Below are 11684 nucleotides of genomic sequence, written 5' to 3'. Positions count from 1 at the left end.
CACTTATTTGGACACAAAACACAGCCAAATATAATTTAGTTAAGCCCACTTCCATTTTAATTAATGATAAAAATAAAAATTTCACTCGATTGTCACTTTAGTATAAATTGTCTGACTTTAATGGGAAATTGAAGAGGAATTTCTCGTAAAATACTTCAAATATATGCAACACATATAAGAACAAATATGGGTTAAATTGTAAATGATTTTATGGTTAATAAAGATAAATGATTAATATACAACACTAGAAGGGAAAATCTGTCATCATCTAATAACCTGGCACTAATAACTTACTTAGGTCTTGGCAGGTATCACACATATAGAAGCTTGAGAAACTAGGAGGAGGAGTTTGAAAAATATAATTTGGATTTTAAACAATATCTTTGAACTTAGAAATAATTGGTCAAAGATAAGGTAATAAAAATGTACTCTCAAGCATTTTATAATCTGTAATAAAGTTTAGAATGAGTGGAGGGTGTTTTCTATCTAGAAGAAAGTAAAAAAGTGATATTTAATAATTTCACTTATTGGCAAGGGTACTATAGTGTAGAGAGGATATTAATATTTCTGTAACCCTTGACAATTATTTTTTAATTCATTATAGGAATGTTAATAACTTTCAGCAAATATTTATTAAACATTTATAATTGGCCTGGTGTTTTAAAAAAAAGCATTATATTCTTACATGAAGCTCACAAACTGTAAATTAATATGTAGATACTTTTGAAAAGTCTACATTCATAGAAACTATGTATTGACTATTATATATAGGGTACACTGAAATCATATAAATTCCTATTTTAGTATTTAGCCATCTTTAGGGTTTATCTTTATCACACTGTAGGAGTTACCCCAAAATGAGACTTATAAGGGCAGATTAAATAATATTGAACACTCCCGTTTAAAATTTTCTCTTCATAGCAATAGCGATGACAGTTACCATTAGTTAGAAAAACAATCTTAGGACGTTGGAATATAATTTTTTGTAAAAACAATAGATGATTGAATTTCAAAAATTTAAAATTATGCAAATAAAAATTGACTTTTTATTCAGATTGTCTAATATAAAAACTACTAATCATAATATACTGTGTAAATAAAGCATCTGAATTTCTTTGGATGTCACCAAAAGAAATAGTAGTGAAATAATCAAGAAAGCAACCATAAATAACATATAACTTTAAGTTAAAGGAGATTTCCAAACTTACTAAGTAGGAGTTGCAGAATAATCCAATACTTAACCGAATGGGAAGCTATTCGGCAAGGTGGGATTTTCCTCCATCTCCCTCCCAAGGCCCTGAGGAGGGAAGTAGGGGAGAATCGGCTTCAGGAACTTGAACTCACTAGTACCTGAGTCTCCCATCAGACACACCTCATATTGATAGCTCTGGGACAGGGTCCCACTGCCGCTGACATCCACCAGGTGGCCCGGAAAGTGGCCCTCGGGCACCGAGCAGCCACCCAACGAGGCGGCCTTGCCCCTTCGGCACAGCCGCACTGCGATGAACGCCAGCACCGAGAACAGGAAGAGCGACGACACCGACGCCAGCGCGATGACCAGGTAGACGGTGAGCGGGTCGGCCTGGGCTGCGTCGGCAGCCGCTTCCGGGAGCGGCAGGTAGGGCTGCGAGAAGCCGTCCACCAGCAGCACGTGCAGCGTGACGCTGGCCGACAGCGGCGGCTCGCCATTGTCCTTGACCAGCACCAGCAGCCTGTGCTTGGCCGCGTCGCGCTCGCTCAGCAGCCGCGCCGTGCGCACTTCGCCGTTGTGCGCCCACACGCTGAACAGCCCGGGCTCCGTGGCCTTGAGCAGCTGGTACGACAGCCAGGCGTTCTGGCCCGAGTCGCCGTCCACCGCCACCACCTTGCTCACCAGGTAGCCCGGCTCGGCCGCCCTGGGCACCAGCTCGGTGCAGGGCGCAGAGCCGTTCTGCAGCGGGTACAGCACGAAGGGCGAGTTGTCGTTGGCATCCAGCACCAGCACGCGCACCAGCGCCTGGCTGCTCAGCGCCGGGGAGCCGCGGTCCGCGGCGCCCACGCCGAACTCCAAGACCCGCAGGGCCTCGTAATCCAGCGCCCTCAGGGCGAACAGCTGCCCGTTGTCCGCGTTGATGGACACCAGAGAGGCCAGGGGCAGCTGCGGGTCCTGGGGCGGCAGCAGCGAGTAGGTGACCTGGGCGTTGGCGCCCGCGTCTCTGTCTGTGGCGCTGACGCTGCCGATGTGCAGGGCGGGGCTGTTGTTCTCGCGGACGAACAGCGTGTAGGAGGTTTGGGTGAAGGCCGGGGCGTTGTCGTTTACATCGGAGACCAATACGGTAATGTTGTGCTGGGTTTTCAGTCTGGGAGTCCCCAAGTCGGTGACGGTGATGGTGATGTTGTACTCAGCTTGGCTTTCTCTGTCCAGCGCTCCTTCTGTTACCAAGGTGTAGAAATTCTCCACCGACGGTGTTAGAAGAAAGGGGAGATTGTCATCTATAGAACAAATAACCTGTTGGTTATGCCCAGAGTCTGCATCTGAAACACTGAAAACTGCCACTATCATCTCTGGCAGGTTTTCAGGAATGGGGCTGTTGAGTGATGACACAGTCAATTCAGGGGCATTGTCATTCACGTCCAGGACCTTAATGATTATAGAGCATTTTCCTGATAGTCCTCCGCCATCTGTGGCTTCAACATCCACGTGATAAGATTGGAATTCTTCAAAATCCAATGTCTTTCTCAGTCGAATTTCTCCTGTGATTGCATTTATTTCAAAGTGCTGGTTAACGTCATCGACTTGAAATAGGGCATAAGATACCTCCCCAAAGGATCCTGCATCTAAATCTCTTGCTGAGACGGTGATAACCAGAGAGCCTAGGGGGTCGTTTTCAGGGACTTGCGCCTCATAGAGCTCCTGAGTAAACTCGGGGACATTGTCATTGATATCCAAGACCTGGATTTGAATCTCCGTGGTCCCTGACCGGGGCGGAGACCCTCCATCCAGAGCCGTGAGGGTTAGCCTGAGTTCGGGCTTCTCCTCATGGTCCAGCGCTTTGTCCAGCACCAGCTCAGGGTACTTCCTGCCGTCGCTGCGATTGCGAGTGAGAACATGGAAGTGAGAATTGGAGCTGATGGTGTAGCTCTGAAGGCTGTTGCTACCCGCGTCTAAATCCTGTGCCATTTTCAACGGAAATATCTTTCCTGGAGTAGTAATTTCTGATATTTTTAGTAGCATTTCTCCGGCCGGGAACTTCGGGGCGTGGTCATTTATATCTCTGACTTGCAAGGCAGCCCGAAAAAACTTTAAGGGATTTTCCAGTAACACCTGGAAAGGTAGAACACAGGGCTCACTGGAGCCGCAAAGCTCCTCCCGATCAAGTTTCTCATTTAGCAGCAAATCATAAGTGTGTGGGTCAAGCTGCAAATATTGTCTGTTTCCCTTGAAAACAACCTGGGCTCCCCGCGCAGCCAGCTCTCCCATCCTGAGTCCCAGGTCTTTTGTCAAGTTAGCAACAAATGTGCCACTTTCTGTCTCCTCCAACACAGAATACTGAATTGATTCTGAACACGCCTCCCACAAAACCATCAATACAATGAAGGTCACCACTTGCCTTTTCTCGCGATGGGCTTTTGTTTGTGCCATCTCTATTGTTATGTCTGATTCCAGAGGAAAAATCCTTTTCGACTCGCAATCACTGCATCCACCGTCGACCTTCCGAAATGTTCTTGCTTCGAATTCGTTCTTTTAATATGTCTGGTGCTTACTGCCTTCCTGAACACTTCTATCTTGGCTTTAGCTTAAATGTGCTCTGTATTTTTTCTTGGGTTTCTCGGTGAAATGGCGTCCACGGAATCTGCAGAGTTTGGATTTACTCTCTTAGCCTGCACTGCCACCACGCGTTCAAATTTATAACTTCATGAGGAGCTTGTAGGTCAATACCATTGACAAAATCTGAGCATTCTAAAGGCTTTTAGATCCAGTCAGTGCTTCTCAAATTGAAGTGTTCGAACCACTTGCATAAAGGATTACTTGGAAGTCTTGAGGGTTTTTTTTTTCTCAAGCCCATTCCTGGGCTCCCCTCCAGACCTAGAATCAAATTTTCTGGTGGTGCTAACAGAAATCTCAACTTCAATCTTTCTCTTTAAGTGATTTTTATGCACACTAATGTTTAATTGAAAATCGTTCCCTCAGACAATATAAACCTCTTATGATCAACTTTTATGCTTTGCCAGTGCAATTTATCTCTGATGAGCCATATAATCTGTGAATCCACAAAGTACACTATTTAATTGTCCCAACAAACACATCAACAAACTATGCAAAATGTAAAAGTGGTTAGCAACACTGATGGTAAAATAAGCAATCATTTCTCTAAATTATTTGACTCATAAAATGGCATGAACAACAGATGTAATTTGTTTTGTGGTTACACCTGCATAGTAAAAGGAACAATTAGGCTATTATGATGAAAACTGAGGCCAAGATGTACTTATGATGAAAATACCTTATTAAATTAAATTATTTAAAAGAAGAACTAAGAGCAATTAAGTGTCTGTTATAAGTAAGCATTTTAGGATTTCACTTCATTTTTGTATGAATAAAACTGGTGATGATTTTATTAGTATTGTTCATTTTACTATAACTTTCAAAATCAAATTTACTTCCTAAATTAACCGAGATCTAAATATATTACCCTGTCATAAGAACATAATGCAATGCAGAAAACAAATATTTAAGACTCACCTCTACCATCCTCTCACAACATGGATGATTCCAGGTCCTATAAATATAGACCAAATAAGGTAGTGCGAAGGTGAATTACTTTTGAGTGGAAACCATGGAATTCAATGATAATTCATCATGGCTATATCCATTCCTATCTCACCAGTTTCTGCTCAGAGAAATAGTAAAATGTATCTCTAAATATCCTAAAAGTACATGAAATGGGTTGGTGCACATATAAGGAAACAAAATATACCGAACATAATTCATTTCAGGTTGATTTCATATCTATTGAGAGGTGAAATCAATTGAGTTCTAGCAAAATTCGCTTTAGGTAAGAGTCAAAATAATGGAAGATTTAAAATGAGAATATTTTTTAAAAATACTTCAACTCTAGGTAAAACAAATTAAGCTAAATAAAATCTAAACTCCAAGCAGATGAAATAATTTCATAGTTGAAAAGCACCTCTATCTATCTTGAAGGATAAAAATAAGGTCACTGTGACCAGCTTCCATGGTTTGCTTAACCTTACTGAGAATAAACCTCCTTGAGGATGTCAATAACAAAATAAACTGATGAAGTAAAAAACCACAAACATCTTGGTTGGGTTTAGTTTCTTTGCTGAAATAAAGCGATTTCAAGCTCAATCCTAAATGCTTCATTCTTTCAGTGGATATTCTGATTCCAGCTTAATGGCATCTCTGGCGTCCAGGGTCCTTTATTCACTCTCTTTGACTGCAGCACCAGCAGGTATCCTTAAATATGGCTTACAAATTATTTTTCATTTTAAAACAGATTTTATTAGAAGTACAGCGTATGTTATTTTCTCTCAAGGCTCCCTTCAAAAACCTTAATGCTCATTTCTAAAGAAATAAAAGGAATTTTTCTGGAGAGCACTAAGACATTTAGTGGAAATCTTGGAATCTCAGCATACAACCTTTTGCATCCAGTCCTATGAAGGGCTATGTCCTGAAAAGAGTTCCCTGCCCATACATCACAATGCACCTTAAAGTAAAGCCTGATATTTTTACCCTGGCCCTGAACTGACTCACAGAGTGTACCCTGTCATAATTTCCACTCAGACAGAAACTTGGGGGCAGAGTACCCTATCATACAAAAGCAGAAAAGACTTATAAAACAGCAACCTTGATTATATAAAAGTTCATTTGAGGGAGGTTTGAAAGTGTAAGAGAGAAACAGGTAACAGAAAAAATAATTATATTTTTTCTTTCATACAGAAAATCAGAAGAAGCTGTTGTTAGTGGAACAATAAATGGAGGTTTGTTTGCACAAAACCATACTGGAAAATAGTGAGATAACTACATATGAAGGATGGATGAGAGAAGTTTAAGTGTGCTAGGTACTGAACAATAATAGTAGGAAATTAATTGTTTAAAGCTTATGAAAAAGTTACAAACATACACTTTTTGGATAAGGAAGTGAATATATATAAAAAAACCCTAGAAAGTGAAAGGTTTAAAAGTGCTAGCGAATGGGATAAAATAAGAAAATAAACAATACCAGGTGTTGGCAAGAGTGTAGAGGAACTGGTATATCCAGACACTGCTGATAGCAGTGTAAATTGGTATAACCATGTTGGAAAACTATTTGGAACTATCTACTGAAAGTGAACATGTACTTAATGAGCAGCAATTCCACCCCTAGGTATACACCCAACAGAATGCATATACATGTTTGCCAAAAGACATGAATGAGAATGTTCATAGCAGTATTATTCAAACAGCCAAACCTTGCACCAACCCAAATATCCATCTACAGTAAGATGGATAATAAATTGTGAAATATTTATACACTGACTACTATACAGCAATGAAGATGAAGAACTAAAATTAAAAGCAATATGGATAAGTTTCATAAACATAATGTTGAATGAAAGAAGCCATACACAAAACAGTTCATATTTTATCATTCCATTTAAATAATTCAAAACAGGAAAAACTAAACTATAGTATTAGAAGTCATGATATTTGTTATATTTGGGCTGGATTTTAAGGGATAATCGGTGTGGTACCTGGGATGCTAACAATGTTTCATTCTTCATCAAGATGCTGATACCAATATGCTCAATTTCTGAAAATACATTGAGCCGATGTTAAGAATTTGTTCACTTTCCTGTATGTATAATTCAATGAAAATGCTTGTTTTTTTTTTTTTTTAAAGGTTGCTAGTGGGGATAAGAGCTAGGAAAGAAGAGTAGATAAAAAATTGTTTCCATTCTATTTCCTCACGTATTACATTTGTTATCATATGCATGTATTCCTTTGAAAATAATATTTAAAATTATGAAAAAATATTTTTATTTTTTGTTATTTAGCATCAATATAATTAGAGTGTGATAAAACACAGTGAATAGAATACAGAGAAAAGCAACTAATATTTTATTTTATTAAGGTGGTCATCACATCAAATGCCAACGAGAGGAGCAAACATTTCAGGAAAATCAACAGCATGCATGGTTTTGGAATGGCATTATGTAAATAATGCAATGGCATAAAATCGAGTTTTCTAAAATTGGACAAGATAAAGTGCAATGGACAAATACATTACAAAAGGGAAATCAGGCTATACCTGAAGGTGGAATTATTGTCCATGACGCTGTCAAATTCTGTATCTGGGGAAATTAGATATGGATGACAAAACACACTGCATCATGATGAGATCCCTAGTTGAATCCAAAGCTATTTCGGAAGGTGGCGTTTTCCTCCATTTCTTTGCCAGTGCTTTGGGGAAGAAGATTGGGGAGAATCGGCTTCAAGAACTTGAACTCATTTGACTTGGAACCCTCTGTCAGACACACCTCATATTGATAGCTCTGGGAAAGGGTCCCACTGCCGCTGACGTCCACCAGGTGGCCCGGAAAGTGGCCCTTGGGCACCGAGCAGCCACCCAACGAGGCGGCCTTGCCCCTTCGGCACAGCCGCACTGCGATGAACGCCAGCACCGAGAACAGGAAGAGCGACGACACCGACGCCAACGCGATGACCAGGTAGACGGTGAGCGGGTCGGCCTGGGCCGCGTCGGCAGCCGCTTCCGGGAGCGGCAGGTAGGGCTGCGAGAAGCCGTCCACCAGCAGCACGTGCAGCGTGACGCTGGCCGATAGCGGCGGCTCGCCATTGTCCTTGACCAGCACCAGCAGCCTGTGCTTGGCCGCGTCGCGCTCGCTCAGCAGCCGCGCCGTGCGCACCTCGCCGTTGTGCGCCCACACGCTGAACAGCCCGGGCTCCGTGGCCTTGAGCAGCTGGTACGACAGCCAGGCGTTCTGGCCCGAGTCGCCGTCCACCGCCACCACCTTGCTCACCAGGTAGCCCGGCTCGGCCGCCCTGGGCACCAGCTCGGTGCAGGGCGCAGAGCCGTTCTGCAGCGGGTACAGCACGAAGGGCGAGTTGTCGTTGGCGTCCAGCACCAGCACGCGCACCAGCGCCTGGCTGCTCAGCGCCGGGGAGCCGCGGTCTGCCGCGCCCACGCCGAACTCCAAGACCCGCAGGGCCTCGTAATCTAGCGCCCTCAGGGCGAACAGCTGCCCGTAGTCCGCGTTGATGGACACCAGGGAGGCCAGGGGTAGCTGCGGGTCCTGGGGCGGCAGCAGCGAGTATGTGACCTGGGCGTTGGCGCCCGCGTCTCTGTCTGTGGCGCTGACGCTGCCGATGTGCAGGGCGGGGCTGTTGTTCTCGCGGACGAACAGCGTGTAGGAGGTTTGGGTGAAGGCCGGGGCGTTGTCGTTGACGTCGGAGACCAATACGGTAATGTTGTGCTCGGTTTTCAGTCTGGGAGTCCCCAAGTCGGTGACGGTGATGGTGATGTTGTACTCGGATCTAGTCTCTCTGTCCAATGGGCTTTCTGTTACCAGGGTGTAAAAGTTCTTGAATGTTGGTTTCAAGAGAAAAGGGAGATCATTCTGGATGGAGCAAACCATCTTGCCATTGTCCCCAGAGTCTGGATCAGAAACACTGAAAACAGCAACTATAATCTCTGGGGAGTTTTCTGGGGTAGAGCTGGTGAGAGTTGACATGGTCAATTCAGGGGCATTGTCATTCACATCCACCACCTGTATAATTACAGTGCATTTTCCTGAAAGGCCCCCACCATCAGTTGCCGCAATCTCCACGTTATAATATTGAGTTGTCTCGAAATCCAATGCTTTTTTCAGACGAATGTCCCCTGTTATTTCATCTATTACAAATGGTTGAGTAACTTCATCACCTTGGAATAGAGTGTAAGCTACAGTCCCATACGTTCCTGCATCTAAATCTCGGGCGGAGACCCTGACAACTAAGGAGTTTAAGGGGCTGTTCTCTGGGACCTGTACCTCATAGAGCGACTGTAAAAACTCAGGGGCGTTATCATTGATGTCCACGACTTCAATGCGAATGGTAGTCGTCCCAGACCTTGGCGGAGCCCCACCATCCAGTGCCGTGAGCGTTAAACTGAGCTCGGGCTGTTCCTCCCGATCCAGCGCTTTGTCCAGCACCAATTCTGGGTATTTTCTGCCATCTCCGCGATTATGAGCGACAACATGAAAATAGGAGTTGGGGCTGATTGTGTAGTTCTGAACAGTGTTGCTGCCTATGTCAAGGTCCTGCGCTATCTTCAAAGGAAACACAGTCCCTGGCTGGACGCTCTCTGGGATTTTTAGGAGCATTTCCCTTTCTAGGAACTCTGGGGAATGGTCATTTATATCTGTGAGCTGAAGATCAGCTTGAAAAAACTGGACTGGGTTTTCCAGTAATAGTTGGAATTGCAGTATACATGGATCTGTCGCCCCGCATAACACCTCCCGGTCTAGTTTTTCAGATAGAAGTAAACTCCCGGTCTTTATATCGAGCTGCAAGAGCTGCTTGTTTCCTTTGTAATGGATGCGCGCACCCCGAGGGGCCAGTTCTCCCACCCTGAGCCCCAGGTCTTTTGCTAGGTTGGCCACAAAGGAGCCACTTCCTGTTTCTTCTGGCATGGAATACCTAATTGTTTCAGAGCCAGCCTCCCACAAAAGCAACAATAAAGCAAGAAAGATAACTTGCCTTTTCTGTGGCGTTTTTGCTAGCGCGGTCTCCATTGTTCAGACCCTGTTCAAGAAGTGGCAGTTTCTTCAACTCGGTATGCAATCAACTCAGATGATTTGGTTAAAAAACCCCTACTTAAATCTTTCTGACTGACTTGGACTAGAACGATGCTCTCTCTGAAGATCTCTGCCCCTAGATCTTACCTAATTTGCTTCCTTTTAGGAAGCAGTCAGAGTTCTGATTTCTAGCTTAATGGCGATCCTGGTAGCCAGTCTTTCATTCAAACTCCTAGCCTGCAGCGCCACCAGGCGTCCTTATTTTCTATTGCATATAGTATTTGCCATTTCATTCCAAATTATAACTCTGGTGTGTTATCAAAACTTTTAAGTCACAGAAGTGCTCCTTATCTGATCTCCAGTTCTTAATTATTGGAAGCTCTAAATGAATATTTGTTGAGTTAACTTTAAGTAAAAGAGTACTTTCAGAACTAAAATGATATATTAGTACTTCTTATAAAAGTACCTTTTGAGTATGTAAAGAAATTTTTTCTTGTGGGTTTCTTGTTTGGTTATATTAAAGAAATAAGTGATAATGGATATTTACAAAAGTTTACAACTTTCCAAAAATAATTTTTATCTTTAAATATAACATATATTAGAAAAGGGCACAAATCATAAGTGTACAATTCAAAGAATTTTTACAAAGTAAATTCACTCCAATAAGCAGAATCTAAATTAAAACTAAAATGTTACCAAAACCCTATAAGCCTCCTCCTATCATTGTCTGGTCACTACCCTCCCCGCTAAAGGTAAGGACTCTCCTAACTTCTATTTTTACAGACTTGTTTTTTGTTTTTTTTTTTTGAACTTTTATACAAATGGAGTTATAGAGTGTTTGGCTTCTGTGTTATGACTTCTTTCACTTTACATTTCTAAAATTCATCTCTTCCAATCTATTTTCTTCTCATTGTTTTATACTATTCTATGACTATACTACAATTTGTTTATCCATTCTTCACTTGAAGAACATTGGAGTTTTCCAGTTTGGGGATATTTTGAGTAGTGCCGCTATGAATGTTCTTGCACAAGTCTTTGATGTCTATGAGTGGATGATGTTTAATATATTCCTAGGAGTTAGACTGCTGTGCCTTAAGATGTGCACATATGTTTAGCTTTAGCAGATATTGCAAAAGCAGTTTTACCAAAACCAGCAAAGAATGAGAGTTCCCGTTGCTCCATATCCTTGTCAACATTTGATATTGTTAACTTTAACCATTCTGGTGAGCGTGTGGTGATATCATATTATAATTTTAATCAGTATTTCCCCAATAGTTAACTGAATTGAGCATATTTTCCATGTTCATTGGCCATTAGGGTACATTCTTGTGAAGTGCCTGAAAGTTTTTTGTCTATTTCTCTATTTATGATATTTGCCTTTTTTTTCTTATCCATTTTTAGAAGCTCCTAATATATTCTGGATATATGTAGTTTTTCAGAAATATGTATTGCAAATATCTTCTCTCACTCTATGGTTTGGGATTTAACTCTTATGGTATCTTTGATAAATAAAACTTCTTAAACTTTAATTTAGTCTACTAGTTTGTCAATATTTCTCAATAGTTATGGCTAGCATTCTTTGTGTTCTCTTTAAATCTTTGCATAACCCAAGGTCATGAAAATAATTCTTGTATAAGGTTTTTAAAAAATTAATCATTTTTCACATTTAGAGCTATAATACTTTTGAATTTTTTTTCATATGAATGAGGTTAGGGTCAAAATTATTTTTTATATAAATATTCAAATGATTTTGCACCATCTATTGAAAAGGTGATCCATTCCCCATTGTTACTAAAATATCACTTTGTAATAAATCAGGTAACTATAGGTCTATTTAAGACTCTTTTTTTGCCCCCATTTTTCTCTCTGTTTATCCTGCAGTATTATATTGTCTTAATTACTTTAGC

The 11684-nt window shown here is 41.7% G+C and overlaps 2 protein-coding genes across 2 annotated transcripts; both read right to left on the bottom strand.

Moving 5' to 3' along the window:
- Positions 1 to 96: 96 nt before the first annotated feature.
- Positions 97 to 3857, bottom strand: PCDHB6 (protocadherin beta 6). The gene has a single exon (XM_039836349.1). The coding sequence runs from the start codon at positions 3620 to 3622 to the stop codon at positions 1238 to 1240; it is 2385 nt and encodes a 794-aa protein (XP_039692283.1). The 5' UTR covers positions 3623 to 3857; the 3' UTR covers positions 97 to 1237.
- Positions 3858 to 7085: 3228 nt separating this feature from the next.
- PCDHB5 (protocadherin beta 5) lies at positions 7086 to 9987 on the bottom strand. The gene has a single exon (XM_039836347.1). It carries the CDS (start codon positions 9772 to 9774, stop codon positions 7387 to 7389), a length of 2388 nt encoding a protein of 795 aa, XP_039692281.1. The 5' UTR covers positions 9775 to 9987; the 3' UTR covers positions 7086 to 7386.
- Between the last annotated feature and the right edge of the window lie 1697 nt (positions 9988 to 11684).

Source organism: Pteropus medius, unplaced genomic scaffold, assembly GCF_902729225.1.
Source record: "Pteropus medius unplaced genomic scaffold, Ma_sr-lr_union100, whole genome shotgun sequence".
NCBI lineage: Eukaryota > Metazoa > Chordata > Mammalia > Chiroptera > Pteropodidae > Pteropus > Pteropus medius.
The sequence above is the reverse complement of the archived record's forward strand: the minus strand, read 5'-3'. Positions and strand labels throughout refer to the sequence as shown.

Coding starts and splice junctions, on each gene's coding strand:
- PCDHB6 (XM_039836349.1), bottom strand. CDS start 3,622: ATGGCACAAACAAAAGCCCATCGCGAGAAAAGGCAAGTGGTGACCTTC.
- PCDHB5 (XM_039836347.1), bottom strand. CDS start 9,774: ATGGAGACCGCGCTAGCAAAAACGCCACAGAAAAGGCAAGTTATCTTT.